The sequence below is a fragment of the Malania oleifera genome, chromosome 5 (assembly GCF_029873635.1).
Source record: "Malania oleifera isolate guangnan ecotype guangnan chromosome 5, ASM2987363v1, whole genome shotgun sequence".
Lineage (NCBI taxonomy): Eukaryota > Viridiplantae > Streptophyta > Magnoliopsida > Santalales > Ximeniaceae > Malania > Malania oleifera.
This window is the reverse complement of record NC_080421.1, coordinates 12332175-12349169: the sequence shown is the minus strand read 5'-3', so window position 1 is coordinate 12349169 and position 16995 is coordinate 12332175. Positions and strand designations below refer to the sequence as shown.

At 35.2% G+C, this 16995-nt stretch overlaps 1 protein-coding gene across 3 annotated transcripts; it reads right to left on the bottom strand.

Moving 5' to 3' along the window:
* Window positions 1-267: 267 nt before the first annotated feature.
* Window positions 268-15725, bottom strand: LOC131155249 (protein DETOXIFICATION 33-like). Of its 3 annotated transcripts, XR_009136773.1 has the most exons (9): window positions 15443-15725; window positions 14771-15312; window positions 14597-14683; window positions 14438-14494; window positions 14025-14263; window positions 13707-13912; window positions 11581-11674; window positions 10792-10908; window positions 268-906 (listed from the first exon to the last, which is right to left on the bottom strand). XR_009136773.1 is itself a non-coding variant. In XM_058108250.1 (8 exons), the coding sequence occupies exons 1-7, from the start codon at window positions 15671-15673 to the stop codon at window positions 11582-11584; spliced, it is 1455 nt and encodes a 484-aa protein (XP_057964233.1). In that variant the 5' UTR covers window positions 15674-15725; the 3' UTR covers window positions 10666-10908; window position 11581. The 3 variants fall into 3 exon arrangements, 2 of the variants coding, with proteins under 2 accessions (XP_057964233.1, XP_057964232.1); XM_058108250.1 differs by lacking the exon at window positions 268-906 and having other exon boundaries at window positions 10666-10908; XM_058108249.1 differs by lacking the exon at window positions 268-906 and having other exon boundaries at window positions 10666-10908; window positions 14597-15312; window positions 15443-15724.
* Between the last annotated feature and the right edge of the window lie 1270 nt (window positions 15726-16995).

Below are 16995 nucleotides of genomic sequence, written 5' to 3'. Positions count from 1 at the left end.
TAAGATATTTTTAGCTTCAAATGTAAACAATAAAAATTACTCCTATACATGTGATAAATAACTAACGCAAGTTTGGCACATATGCCTTAAGGCCACCACTACATATTATGTCCACAAAAACAATTCTTGTACTATCAATGTCAACTGGAAGCTTGGAGTTAGGCCAACAGACTAACAAATTTACCTTCTGGATCATATAGATTGCTAGAAGTAGCACAAGTAAAATACAGCAAATATTTTACCCACTCCAACTTTCAAACAGCTTAAGAAAGTTATTCATTAATTTCACTCTTTTCTAAAAGCTCAGAAACACATGATAAGCCCCCAAGTAATGCCAAGCAAGGAAGCCAAAGGATTGAGTTGACCACAGACAATTTCATAAAATGTATTCTCCTAGAATTTTGGAATGGAATGCAAAATTTTACTCATAATACATCAATGCGAAATTAAATAAGAATGGATGAACAAAAATATATACGGGGAAAAAAAAAACACTCAAAGGATGCTACATAGATCGAACATGAACAGATTCCCTAACTCCACCTTCTCCATAGAGAGGATAAAAACCAATGAACATGACAACCCATAACTGCCTGGGAAAGTAGGGCAGTGCGGAGAAAAAGGTATGGTGTTAAAACACACATTCTCTTACCATTAGCAGAATCAGCACCTCCAACTGGTAAGAAGGTACTAAAAACTTCATCTCCACTAGGCTTTCGAGGTGTCAAGTTATACCCAAAAATTTGGAAGGACCATCATCCTTTAGCATCTGCAGGGCTGGAAAACTCCAATCTGTCTGGTATGTGTTGAACCATACATTTCCAAGCCATTTATACTTATTGTTTTACCCATAACCTCATTCTCATCAAGGTCTAGTAAGGAAAGATCAGCATGGAACTGTGACACCTATAACATAAATCAGGGGGGAAAAGTTAAAAAATAAAACTTCTGGCAGCAACTAGAAGCCAAAAACTGATAGGAGACTATATCAGCATGGATAATATAACAGGAGTACAGTGGCCACAGAGGTTGCTCAATCATGCTGTGTACGAAGCTTTACCAAAGTGTTGAAATGTGCAGGTTAAAGGTGCTGTCTAAGTGGTGTTTTCTTGTACAGATCTGAGCTGACTGTTTTCCTTTGTTTGTGTTCTGGTCACTGGTCAAATTCTGGTGTTTGTTCCAGCAGTGCCTATGTGATGTTCTTCTATTGTTGATGCAATATCAGTGTGTTAAGTCTCTTATTTAGTGCAGTATCCATGTATTGGCATTCTGTTTAGTCTAATATCAGAAATATTTTCTCCAGTTTGTTCGGGCAAGGATTCCATGAACCTATGCAAAATACATTCCTAGTTTCTATCTCCACGAAATACTACCCATAAATTGAATGGCTGTAATTATATGCAATGGTTAAGGATGTCAAACCTATCTCACCATCAAGGGAAGCAATGTCACTTATCTGATGGATCACCTACTAATAGAGAGAAACGGGATGCATGGGCAAGAAAATGCCCAAAATGTTGGTTTATTATGGAACTCTATGGAGCCATACATTTACTGACTTGTGTTCAAATTTGATTGCTCGTAAAGAGATGGAATTACGTTTACTATTTACTAGTAATTTCATTAGGATGTATGATCTCCCTATAGACTTTTTCGAGTTGCACCTGGAAGATAAATCAGTTAGAGAGTATTCTGCAGACATGAAATGTGCCTACGAGGAGTTGAATGTTTTAATCTGTTTCTGTCAATGTTTGAGAGATGCAGAAACAGAAGGAACAGATGGTGACAGTCAAGTTCTCAGCTGGTTTGAAACCTGATTCAAACCAATGAAATTTCAGACCTTCATAGGAGCTAAACTTTCCTCATTTGCAGAAGTTTATTCAAGGGTACCCTGTGCCTCCTCCGAAGATGGTTTGTTATGTGATCTGTATTCTAGTGAGAATAAGTGCACACTAGTGACATAGCCATCATGTAGAGGTTACCAGTCTAATGCTGGTAAAGGCTTTCTGGTGGATGCAATAATCTTGGTGGTGGAGGTCCACCTCAATTGTACAAATTATTGGATTTGAGATCCATACTCATGACCAATGCTGTGATTGGATTAATAGACCATCTTGGGTCTATTAAACTCAACTTATTGTGCAAGATTCACCAATAGATTCCACATTTCAAAGGACAGGATTGTCTGTAACATGAGCTCACTCTCCACCAACCTCTGCTTGAAATAAATTAATTTTATTTTTCTAAAAAAAAAAAAGAAAGTAAAAAATAAGCTAGAGAAGAGAGACTCTAGTGCTATTCCAGTGAGATATTGTTTCCATCAGATTAAATTGAAATAAAATTTATATAAGATTGTTTAACACAAATTTTCATTCCAGTCAATTTTTTCCTGTCCATTTAGTTATAAAATAAAAAAATAAAAAATAAATAAATAAATAAATAACCTGATTAAAAACTACACCATAATACTGAAATTTTCGTAAGTGAAACTGCTTGGCTCAAGCTTTATAAAATGACAAGTGGGCAGTAGTAACAGGCATGGGCCAGTTTCAAAGGCAAAGAGCTGACTTATTTGGAGATGCATGTAAGCATCTAAAGAAAATGTGAGCAGGTATATCAATGATGTGGATATTCAAGACACTGGGATATTCATTGATGATTTGATGTCTTCTGTATGCACAAGAAATGCTAATATTGAGAGACCACAAGGCCCATGCAAAATTGAAAGCAGTAGCCATGAATAATAATAGTAAGCCTGTGAATAGAGGAAGGCACTGGTGTCAAAATAAGGAGGACCATTTTTTTTACCATACAAACACTAACGTACCGTCTAGCATCAATAGAAACTACTATAATGTAGGAAAGGACTAAATTGTTCGGAGTGCATCCAGAGATACTATTGTGTTAAAAATAAATAAAATTAAAGTGATATATTTAGCACTCACATCCACTAGACCTCTGCTGGCAACTGCTTACAACGTCAATGGTGTTCAATGAGTAACTAAGACCCAAAAAAAAAAAAAACCAGAGTGGTAGAACATCAGGAGAAGAAATTGGAGTCAGCATTGGAGTCGCATCAACAGTGGAGTCCAAAAAAGAAGGAAAAAGTAGAATTTAAAATCCAATCATTCCAGCAAACCATACAAAGGAGAGTATTCCCTATGGTTTAAAACAATGTGTTAAAAGGCCAAGGCGTGAGGCAAGGCATTTTTTTAACCCTTATGAGGCCAGGTATAATCCTTAAGATGTTTAAGTGTAAGCCTTTTGAGAATTTATTTTTTAGATAACAATGTGTAAAATAATTTTTTTTTATCACCAAAGAGGTGAATTAATAAGAGGAGAACAAAAGTGTAAATAAATTTTTAAAATAAAAAAAGCAAATAAAATTAAAAAAATAAAATTTCAAGATCATATATACGTCGTAAACTAATTGTCAATCATTCAAAAATACTAACTTGAATTCATTAAGTAAATCATGTCAAGAGATGGTTATAACATTACATAGTTCAAATTGTTTTCACTAATCTAAAATGCAACTTAATTATTTTGGAAAGGTTGAGGATCAAGAACTTTAGAGATTAACTCATATTAGGACATTCCGTTCACACAAACACGTTCAAATTTTATAGCCAAATCTAACTTGAGATTCACAACCCAAAATGTGACAACCCGAATAATAATGGGATTTAAATAATAAAGAGGAAGGGAAATGGAGACAGTAACAGAAGGAGGAAGTCGACGATATTGCACTTTGGAAGGAATAATCGGGGGAAATCATCAGGGCTTCGTCGACGAATACAGGGGATTCGTCGACGAAGGTATAAGAGGATTCGTTGACAAAGACAGGATTTGTTGACGAGGAAATACCGAGAGAGGTTTTTGAGCAGACTAAATTTCGTCGACGAAGAGTGGATTTCGTCGACGAAATTATTAAAGGACTCGTCGACGAATGACGTGGCTCGTCAACGAATCCAGCTCTATAAATATCAAAAATCCAGATTTTTACTTCCCAATTAAGAAATTTTTCTCCTCTCTCTCTCCCCTTCGGTTCTCTCTCTCTCTTTCGTCGATTTTGGGCCAAATTTACGCCAGATCGACAATCCAAAGCTACCACGACGCTCCTAGGGAAGTTCTCTCCAAATCTGCCGGAGCGGATCGTTGGTGAAAGCAAGTTGGAAATCATCCCTGAGTTGAGGTAAGGCTTTTTAAGCCAAATTTGGTCAGACGATAATTATAGAAAATGATATACACGTGGAAATACTGAAGTTTAATACTACGAGTTTTCATTTTCAAGGTATTGATCAGGAAATCCTACGAGTGTTAGACTAGAATATTTTGAGGGCTTTCTCAATGGTCAGGTAAGGGAATAAACTAAAGCAGTTACTTTCATGCAAATTATTGTTATTTATGAGAAAAGTTATTTTCAGGAAAGCATATATTATATCTGTATATTACGAAGGAAATGTACGTTCGAGAAAAATACTGCTACTATGTTGAAATGTATATATATGTATGAGACGCCAGAAATTATGATTTTAGAATACAATGTATGGTTTTTATACAGCAAATGTGTGGCATGAATATTATTTTATGTGGCAAAAAATATCATGATATGACGATGATATGAATGAAATATGTTTTGAGAAATGATGAAAGAATACAGTACATTATAATGTTGAAAATACATGATGAATTGAATATTTTTAGAATGATATACATTTATGTATGATTTCGGCGCAAGGCCGTATTTATGTATGATTTCGGAATGAGACCGTATTTATAAAATGATCGGCACGAGGCCGTATTTATGAAATGTTCAGTACGAGACCGTATTTATGAAATTATAAAAAATGCCACAATATCATGTACTATATGTTATCAGAACCTTTAATGTTAGTTTAGTTCAATTCAGGAGCTCGGTACCATAACTATATAGATCAGATATCTATGTTTAGATTAGTGCTAACCACCCCACGAGGGGGTGGGAGATGGATAGTCGATGTGGCTTTCAGTAGACTGTGGACGTCTACCTAGCAGTCCGGACCAGGGTGTGGCGGGTCCATCGTACTTACAGACATTTTTGACTCGGCAGTGGTCTGCCAACCATTATCGGGTCCCACCTTCGGGCTGCACAACCCATCATGGAGGGTAATACATGACATCAGCTAACTATTCATCCTTGATATGTTTTCAGTATTATCAGTTATAACAGATGTTTTATGTACGATATGATTTATTAGCAAATATGAAATGTACTGTTTATGTATAATTGTCTTAAATGTTCATGTTGTCACACAGCTGTGTTTAGTTTATTTTCCCTTACTAAGATGTGTCTCACCCTGAACATCAATTAATTTCTTAGGAGACCTAGAGAGACCGGCGGGTCGAGGCCGCCGTTAAGTCAGTGATATTACCCCGTTAGGAGGGTAAGCAATGTACTAGGATCAGAATTGTTTTGGTTATGTGATCCTAGATGTTTTATGAAATATTTTGGAAGAATGTAAGTAAATACAGTATTTTTAGGGAATGTAGACAACTCTGGTATTATGTAATATATGGTGTGATGAATATGATTATTTGTACTGCTGTTTAGATTTCCGCTGTATATGTCAGGTATGTCCCCGTTACCTATGGGTTCGGGTTGACCATCTTATTAATTATGTTTTATTATATGATAAGTTTTTGAGGTCATTACACAAAATGTGTAAGCCTCAACTAAAAAGGCACACATTCCATACAAATGCTTAAGCCTCAGTGTATATTCTGTTGGCCTTTTTGGAATTTGGTATTTTAGACTAAGCCTCAAGGCATTTTGAGGCATTAGGGCATGCCTCATCTTGAGGCAACCTCAATTGAGCCTTTTAAAACATTGGCTTAAAACCAAACAATTGTTATACTTCAGGAATAATAGGACCTGCAAAATTATTTGATACTTGAAAAGACATGCACACATGTTCTGTTTACCACATTTGTGCCAATCCATACCAAACCATTTATGGGCATAGATTTAAAGCCAATAGATATTTGTATAAATATTTATGTAGGATGGTTGACATATATAGAAACAGCAAGGGCTCTGAAAAAATTTAAAGTAATCTAAAATCACTGTAGCTTAGGAAAGAGTTAGTGTAGTTCCTCCACATTTAGATCAACAGAGTCCTGAGATCTTATTGTTCATCTTCCTCTCTTGAGAAAACTCTAAAAGATCAAGATTATGCATGGGGTTCTGCATTCTTCTTGCAATTAATAATTGGAAGAAGAATATTTCTACAAGTGTAACAGTGCTCACCTTGCTATGTCCCCTATTTTTTTTCTCATGATAAAACTTTGTTGTTAACATAGAACATAGAACTGTTATCTAAAACGCGAATGTATAACAAAACTTTAATTGATGTTTTTTAACTGTGTATTCATATACTTTGCCCGACTACACTTTTACTAGTAGTGATTATTTTCCCAGCTTTCAATTTTCAGACATCGTGGATTTAGAAAGGGGGAGATTGGGTAGCTTTTTATTGCTGGTTGTTAGTACAATTGTTGATCTTGGCAACTAAATTGTATTTACTTTCTATCTTGATTGATTTTGCAGCAGAACTTCTTAAATTAGTGATGTCACATCTAACATTTCATTTTAAAATGGCTTGTACAAATCACTTATGAGTTGAATATGGATTTAAACTTTTCCATGTTTCTATCTTGATGATCACTTATAAGTTGAATGTAGATTTAAGCTTCTCTAGATTTCTGACTGAGGCTTCCATGGTAATGCTCGTAACTCAATACTAATCAAAATATATGTTAAAACCTGATATACATTGTTAGCCCGCAACCTAATAGCTTGAGCTTTTAGGTAAAGTGGTACTCTAACATGGTATCAGAGCTGATTACCAGGAGGTCTTGGGTTCTAGTCTTGTTCCCTGCATTTATTGTGTGCATTTAAAAAATTATTGTGTTCCCTATCACGGGTGTTATTTATCGTGTGTTTATCTCTCCACGTGCTATCAGGGCTGCACGTGCGGGGGAGTATTAAAGCTTGACATACATTGTTGGCCCACAACCTAATAGTAGCTTTTAGGTGAAGTGGTACTCTAACAATATCATTGAAAAATACAGTTATACAGTACTCTAGAAATATCTCCTTGTGGAAAACCATGTACTGCACTTCTATTGATGACCAGATCTAGAGCTGTCAATTTATGGCTATCTTCATATTTGCTTATGAACAATAGGTTGGCTAAAATAGATCATTGGAAGTGTATGAAAGGGAGCATTTCCAGAGGGCAACAAATACTTTTCATAGTGGTCTAGAGCTTTATGTTTAGTTTGCAAGAAAACACAAGCAAATGGAAGAAATTTGAGTCTTTTGTTCAATTTCGTTTTTAAGTTTCCCAATTGTAAAACACTCCTTTAGTCAATATCGTTTTCTTACATTGTCTTTGTATCAAAATGGAGCATTGATTTTTGGTAAAATCTCTTTCCCTTCTTTTACCCCCTTGATTCTTGGATTTGCTCAATGCAAAGACATCAGTCAGTTCTTTCATTAATTTTTTTGTCAATATATGTTTGCATATACACACTACATGTTATACAAAATTCCACGAACATTGAAAGATGAAGCTATATTATTAATGTGTAAATAGGTCAATGGACTTCAACTCATGACCATTGAGGAGATTTCTTTTTTGCAGAAAATGCGCATGCTTTGGAGAATCGAGACATGAAATCTTTCTGTCTTACCAAGATGCTTATTTCCCATTTTTTGGAATCAAGGAAACAGTACACAGGAAGAAGAGAAGTTGGATATTGGAACCAATCTCATAGATAAATTCAAACCATGGTTTCATAGAAAAAGACATTTTCTATGTCTTGATCACAGTATAACTTTCTTATATTTTACATGGAATCATTGTGTGCCATATAATTCTGTTCATCACAAGCAAAATAGAACACAAGTAATGGAATTCTAGAAACAGTTACTTCTTACCAAGAATTAGATTATCAATTATTGTAAGACTTCTACTCTAAATTGGTAGAAGAGCAATGATGAAGAGGAGGATATGTACATGTCTTCATATTGTGTTGAGCATCTATGCTCATGCAAAATAGATGCAAACTTTACTCATTAACTACAGACAAGACAAGTCATAAACTTTTTAGACAATTGTTTGTGAAAATACCTTATGCTTTCAAAGGAAGAATGAACAAATAGATTATGTTGCTGGAGACTTATTATTATGCGCCCAATCTTACTGAGAAACCTCTTAGCAATTCAAAGCACTGTAGAGTAACAAGACTATCAACAAATAGATAATGTTTCTGGAGACTTATAAACGCTATTTCTTATCAACAACAGTCTCCTGTGAAGAGATGAAAAGGGCCAGATTACCCAAATCCTTTATATTGGTCCTTCAGTGCCTTTGCTTTCAGCGCTTGTCAAATCTTCTCAAGTTTTTGTTTGAGGAATCAAGCAAAGAGATCTCCAGCACTTCAAGGTATGGTTATGGTTCATATTTTTATTTTTTATGGACACTTACCTTACCTTTTTGTAATTTTTTTGTAAAATAATCTGATAGCTTCCCTTCTAAACTAAAGTGCCACCTCCAAATGTATAACATATTTTACCATTGTAATTCTATAATTTTCTAAATATTTATAAATTATTTATTGATTGATTTTTAATGATCAAAGTATGCTTAATTTGCAATAATTTTGTCGGAACAAACAATCTTTGCAGTTCCAATCCAATGAAATTTCATGCAGTTGAAGTATATGCAAAATAATTTTTTACATTCTCCAATCTTTTTATGTTGTGAAACATTCAACTTAACTCATTAATTGATACTAATGTTCATGCAAGTGCAACTGTATAGCTATATATTAAATTTCCGTATACCCAGATTATCACTTCTTAGCAATGACTATGAAACATCAAGTAAATGGGTTTTTCTATTTGTTGTGAAAAATCCCCATTGTGAGCTCCACTCATGTGCTGTGTATTAGCATCTCAAATTCTCTTCCATACATGGACTTGCTCCAATCTTTTTATGTTGTGAAACATTCAACTTAACTCATTAATTGATACTAATGTTCATGCAAGTGCAACTGTATAGCTATATATTAGATTCCGTATACCCAGATTATCACTTCTTAGCAATGACTATGAAACATCAAGTAAATGGGTTTTTCTATTTGTTGTGAAAAAACCCCATTGTGAGCTCCACTCATGTGCTGTGTATTAGCATCTCAAATTCTCTTCCATACATGGACTTCCTTGTTATAATCGCCTCAAGACTTACAATTTTTTATGATTTTGGATGTATTTTGAAGCTTTAAACTATTGTTGACTCTACGACAATTTTTTTATTGAAAAATATGTATTTTTAAGATTATAACAAGTTTTGGACGTTGGGTTAGAATTTTTTAGTAAACTTGCACTGCCATTTATTACAAAATTGGTTTAAGATGTTGTTTTCTTGTCTTGGATTGAAGCTGAATGACTTTGGCACGATGAGCACCACCCAGGAAAATTACATGCAAGAATGCCCCCATTTAAGAATAGGATTTGCATTCACAATGATAAATATGATGAAAGGCTGTTCACTTTCATTCCACGCTATCAGCACAATGACCTCATATTAAAATAATCATGACACAATAAGCGGGATAGGTTGGCAGCTTAATGCATGCTACTTAATGGCTCCACGATGTTCCAAATTTGGCCGCTATTCTCCTCACTTTCTGAGGTTCCAAATTAAACAGAATTTTTCCTAATATTTGATTAGAGTTTGATTCGGGCCAACATAAAGGAACAAATAAGAAACTAATACTGGGTTGACACCTTAAGGTAGAAGCAGACACCATTTCATTTAAGATCCAGAGTGCAAATTTATCACTAACACATTAAGACAGTAAGAATAGTGGATGGGAAATTGGAAACTATGCTTTTGAAGCACCTAGAAAGACGAAAATCAAAATTGAATAAGAAAGCAAAAGATTATGGTAATTTCCACGTGGTCCTATTTATTATTAGAAGAATTAAATTTCTATGCATTTGTATTTGCTTCATTTATGATCTCCCATAATGGTCAGGCATCTTCCTGTTCACGTTTGGTGGCTTAGGGATTTAGGAGGAATAATAAGAGGAGAATTTTTAGCTTTGATTTTCATCAGGGGTACTGCCATAGAGATCTTCCTTCCATGACTGCCATCAACTATTCATGTGCACCCCACAGGCCAATAAATTTATATGCCCTGATGTTTCTATCAATTTTCTTTAATTGCACTGTTTTCAGTGTTTAGAAAGAATATTTTTAAATTTTCATTTTCATTGGCTGTTTAATGAGCAACATTGGGCTAGAACTTATATGTATAAGGGCCTTTTTTTTATATATACATATTTCAATAGGCTTAAACCATTATTTTTCAATCTAATTGGACATCTACATATTCATTCTTTATTTCCAAAAATGAGGGGTCTAGTAGCCTACCCGCAAATTGATTAATTGACTAATTGACTATCTTTAAGATATCTGGACATCTAGCACAAGAATTTCCTTCTAGTGAATCCCTTTAAATATAGGTTTGGCAATACAATGATTTGAAATAAGATCGTTCAAGTTGATCCAACCTATCATCATCATCATCATCATCATCATAATAAAATTATTACCTTTAAAAAATAATTATTATTATTTTGGTAGCTAATGGTAATTTAAACATAATACTTGTACCACCTCCACAAACTCATTTGAGAACTGACACAGTAAAGGATGAGATTATTAAAGTCCTTACTGCATATATTTTTTAGCCGACCCCACCTAGTGGGACTAAGGCTTGGTTTTGTTGTTGTGTTGTTGTACTGCATATATTTTTCTTCGCAAACTTTTCAAAATTTTCAGCTCCAATCTCCTGCATACAAACAAAGAACATTAGAAAGTGAAAAAAAAAATTAATAATAAAATTATACAGTTAAAAAACATTTATAATAATATAAAAATTTATATGCATTTTTATATTTTGAAAAAAAAAATAACTAATAAAGATTGTGTGCATTGCACGTGAATCCTTAGTCCACACAATGTAACATAAAAATTCGTTTTAAGATAACTGGAAGGGAGAATAAACAATTAGCATTTAGCATTTAAGAAGTGAAGAGAGAAAGAGAACCTTCAAAAGAATAAATTGCATTCTAAATTTCCCAGCAATAAAATAGAAGTGTATGCAAGAAGCTGACAAAAAAAGAGAAAATGAACTAGCTTTAAAATTTACTGCACACATGTATGAATAACCTCAAAGGCGTATAACATGATATGGAACTTTTCAAAAAAAGAACTAGCTTTAAAATGTTTTAGCATAAAAGAAACCAGCCACAGAGACTGCAAAAACAGTAATTTAGGGCCAGATAAGCAAATGCCAGCAATATTGTACTTCCATTGGGGGATTTTTAATAATTTTTGGGGATTCTTCAGTAATTTTTTGCCCATAGTTAATTTGAAGTGACATATAATTTTGCGCCAAGATTTTTTTTTCCTCACAAGGAAGAAAACTGAAAAGGTTGAATAATTCAATTCTTCAACTTGCCTTAAGGTGTCATGTTCAAAATCCTTTCTTCCTTTTCAGTTCGGGCCTCCAGTGAGCCAGCCCATGTATGCACACGCTCCTCAGCCTGCATAGCCTGCATACAATGTGAGCAACCTAGCTGAATTACCACCAGAAATGGTTTTAGATTAGACAATGATACTGTCTCCAAACTATTTTTAGAAATGTCATGAGAGGTCAAGATGAGCCACGGGAATGGAAGCATTTCATCTTGTTCGCCAGAGGACTTGGAGGCATCAATTCCCATTCAATGGTTAAAATGAAACAATAGTAAGACAAAAAATGGAGCCATCATCGTAGATGGTCGTAAAAGTTGAAACAACAATGTTTCACACAATGTTTTGCAAGGCAAGGCATTTTAACCCTTATGAGGCCAGACATAAGCTCATAGATGGTCATAAAAGTTGAAACAACAATGTTTCACACCATGTTTTAAAAGGCAAAGGCAAAGGCAAGGCATTTTAACCCTTATGAGGCCAGACATAGGCCTTAAAGGCATTGGAGGATAAGCCTTTCATGAATTTTATTTTTCAAATTTCGCCCCTTCCCCAGAGCCTGCATACACGGGAGCTTTGTGTACAAGGCTGCCCTTTTTTTTAAATAAAATATGCAAAAAAATTACATATATTCTTAAAATAAATAAAATTTTATGAAAATTACAAATAATATGTTAAAAAAATCAAATATAATTTGTAAAATACTTATTGGCCATTTAAAAGATACTAACTTAAATTCATTAAGTAAATCAGACCAAGACATAGTTATAATATAGCAAAGTTCAAATTATTTTCAAGATCTAAGATGCAACTTTCAATTATTTTGAAAAGGTTGAGGTCCAATAGTTTTAGAGAACAACTCATTTTAGGACATTTCCTTTCTTATAGGCATGTGGTTAAATCCTAGCCAAATCTAACTTGAGATTCACACACGGAAAGTGTGTAAGCCTCAGCTAAAAAGGTGCAGAAGGCATGTTCAGCATGCAATGGAAGTTCTGACACTCTAAAAGCCTTCCAATGTCTGTGTCCGGAACATGTTGAACACTAACACTTACCCAACACAGCCTAACACTTGTCCAACACCAGTCAAAACTTAAATTAATTCATTCAACTTTCCAACACAGCTCGACATGTTTTTTCGACATAGCTCAAACACTTCCTCAAATGACCCAGCTTGCCTTTCGTGTTTTCCTGGTATTTATTTTCTATATTACTAGTTGGTCTTGTCTCAATGTTTTCATGCTCCTTGTTTTTTTCTTTATTATATCATAAATATGATGCCACTTTTATAGATGTTTAGTGTCAAGTATGCACGCAATGAATTTGGATGAAATTTATTTGTGGAAAGGAGTTCAACATCATGGGCCCATGATGACACAGGCCCACGGGGTACCCAATGTGGGCCTCACACGGCTGTACCAATTGAACCCTTGCCAAGTGAGTCTGTGTCATTACGGGTCTTGTATTACATAGCATCACTTTTATTTGTTCTGTACAGTAATAATGCCTATAATTAATTGTAAATTTACTTTAACTGCAACATTTTACATCAAAAAACTAAAAAATCAATACTAAATATGCCTAAATAGGTATTTTTTAAAATTAACTAATGCACATGTCCTTGTCTTAATGTATCCTTGTTTTTAGCATAATGGTATCACATTATATTAGTGCTTCTTATCATGCATTTTGTACAGATGCATAAGCCTCGGCGTACAATGTGTTGGTCTTGTGAGGATTTCGGATTTCAGACTAAGCCTCAGACATTTAGACCCGCCTCATCTTGAGGTGAGCCTCAATTGAGCCTTCTAAAACATTGGTTTCACAGGATCATAAAATGTGACACTATTAGATAGAATAAAGGTTGTTGATGACTAGATAGCAGATTCTCTTAAATTTGCTGCACCCAACTTCTGGACTAAGCTCATTTCCTTGACAAAACCAATGGAGAGTGAGGCCTAGCCTTCAAAGGACAGAATGATATTCAATACTCAGTCGATCCAAATCCAAGTAGATTACATAACATTTAAATCCCTTTTAAACTTTGTAAATAACCAAACTGGGATAGCCTTTGGTTCCTCCTGCCAAACTCATTCTGCAAAATTTACTTACCTCTTTAGACCAGTTAGTTCGGAACATAATTATGAACAAAATAACTGTCTGAAGCAGGCAACCAGCCAACATTCCCGACCAGATACCCCGAACGCCAAGATCAAACTTGTAACCAAGCAAGGCGCCAACAGGAATCCCAAATATGTAATAGCAGGCACTGTTTATTAATGCAACTAAGGACTGCCAGCCTGCACCCACTGCCACTCCTGCAATTTCAAGAGATATTTTATCACTGAGTCATGAGGCAACAGCAATTCAGCAACTGCCATTCACTATATATTTTTTGTTATGGATTTAGAAAATCAGAAGAACCATTACCATGAAGAACAGGTTGGACACTGTTCAGGAAAATAGTCACAGCTAGAAAATACCCCAGCTTGGATGTCTCCTTTATTAACTCATCTTTTCCGGTGAATATTTTGGGGAAGTAGCTATTAGCTGCCAGAAGCGCAGCTGTGAACACAATTCCAAATACGGCTGATGTTATAATAGCCACCACTGCTGAGAATTTTGCAGCATTTGGATGCCCAGCTCCAAGTTCATTGGAAACCCGAACACTGCAAGAAAATCACACAATCTTAAGAATGCAGACTTTCACTTTTTGTGCAATGATTAAATAATTTTAGCATTTTTCAAAATTTGAAAGTTCAGAATGAAAGAAAAAATCATGAGCCGGAGTGTTCAAATAAATAACAACCATTTGAACTGTGAGAAGAACAACATTATCAAACCTTACTGCAGCATTGAAACCCAGAGTAATCATCAAAGTCCAAAGCTGCAAGTTCATGCTGCCGTATGCCCAAAATCAGAGAAAATAAAATCAGGACTTGAAAAGCAAGTATGCATGCCCTCTAAAAGTTATTAAAAGGAGGAAGGAGAAGATAGCTAACCAGATTGAAATGGCATCCACTGCTATCTCTGGATTCCTTATCCTGCCCACCATAAGGATCACTACAGTGTAATACCAAAGCTCCAAGCTGCCGCAAAAGCATAACAGTGCAGTAATTATGATAAAATCTTCAAAATGGTTTCTTCCAAGATTAGAGCTGCAAGATTGGACTAACCATAACATTACGGCTGAAGCAAGGGAAAGCTTCAGAAATCCAGCCAAAGATTTGAAGGCCAACAAAGAATAACCAGTCCATGCGTCCGGGAAAAACCCAGAAACCACATAGACCATCTGAGCCAAGACCACGAACCACCATGACATGTTACCTGCAATGGCAGCACCAACAAGACCATGACCGAGCTTGATCACGAGAACCCAATTCAGAAAAACATGTAGTCCCAAGGCCACCATAGAAATCACGGTCATGACCCAGATTTTAGACTGAGCTTGGAGAAATTTCTGTATGGGAGAGTTGAAGGCATACGCAAAAAGCTGAGGGATAACCCACATGGAGTACTTTCCGGCGAGCTCTGAAATCTTTTTATTTTGACGAAGAAGCTTCAGCAATGGCGATGTGAAGACATAAACAGGGGTTAAAACCAAAGCTGTGACGCCAGTAATGACGAATGACCTTTGCAGGTAGATTCCCAGCATATTCACCTGTCCAGCACCAACGGCTTGGCCACACAGCGTCTCAAGAGCGCTACCCATCCCAAGCTACTACCCAAAAAATCCACCCAAGAAGAAAAAATTCAATGTTTTAGAGAAAACCCAATGGGGGCGTGCGCTAAGAAATCATTTCTTTTTTAAATAGCTGATTACATAGAAATAAATATCAATTGCTTACCGTGATCCCAAACACAAAGGCTTCGATTACAGTTTGAACAATGGAGACGGCGGCGAGCTCTGCGGTGCCCAAGTGGCCGGCGAAGGCGGAAGTGACAAAGCTAATGGAGAACTGAGTGACAGCAGTGAGAATGGCAGGCACTGCAATCTCCCACATCTTCTTCGACTCTTTCCAGCTTTTCTCTGCCATCTTCTTCCCCTGCATTCCACCTTCAGACGTCTTTTCCCCCATTGAAGAAGAGTGAACAAGCTGTTTCCTTCCCCTGTTCCCGGGCTTTGCTTCGTCCTCTGCCGCTGCACACCACCATTTTGAATATTTATAGGGTAAAATCCATTTCAGAAACTGCCCCCAAAAAAAAAAAAATTTAAAATAAGGAGAGTCCATTTTCAGATTACTTTTGTTAATAAAACTATTGAAAGTATTTTTTAAAATTTTGTTTATCTTCGTATGTCATACATATTTTGTTGTGCATATTTTTTACTAGTTAACAAGTCATGGTTCCTACTTCATAGTTATTACATTTTAAAATTTATAAAAAAAATTAAATAGTATAAAGACGTTTATAAACTGAACCAAAATATTAAAAGGAATAGGCTTAAACTTTTGGTCAAGTTAATGCTCACCCATATATATCAAACTTATCCATGGCTCCTCTCGTGCTAATAATTTTATGGAACTCATACTAAAGCTTCATGTGGTACCAAACTTAAGATTATAAGGATATTTTGAAAACTAAAGAAATAAGTTAAATGGGAAAGAAACTTGAAGGTTTCTTTTTGGAAAACTTTAAATAGGTAAAATTATTCTAATAGAAATATTAAAATTTAAAAGTATTATTTATTTTTCAGTAATCATACACGTGCATGAAGATGCCAACAAATATAGAAAAATACCTTTAACTTGAAGGTTTAAACATGGACTGAAATGTATTTTTAAAATTCATACCCTTAAATGTTCATTTTTTTAACAAATAAAAAATATTTTTCATGAGGTTAATTTTGGATTTTAGAAATATGACACTGTTAGGAATCTGTGAGTAATAAACACACGTCAGAAAAATAAGAGACACCATAAATTATGTGATTCGGTCTAAATTGACTTACGTACACGAAACACACCACAATTCACTATGAAATCAGGAGAAAATACAAACTCTCTCTCTGCTCTCTCTACACTCTTCCTCATGCTCTTTTCTACACACACACCTTTTCACTTGCACACACTTCTCTATATATAAAGGGTGGGAGGAATTACATTAAATGGTGGATTAATTTGTAATCAATTTCAGCTTCATTTAATAGTCGCGGACAGCAGCGAATTACAGCTCAACGCGGCAGCTCACACGCGGCACGACGTCTCTAGCTTCAACTACTCAACAATTTCCCACTTGGAGACGAAGACACCTCCTCAACTAGTGATAAATGATGTGCTCAAATATGTCTTCAGGCATAAAGACCAATTGAAATTGAACACAACTTCAGCTTCTTTGTAGTTACCACCTTTGTCAACATATCTGCCGAATTTCTACTACCTTGGATTTTTTCCAGTGTCAA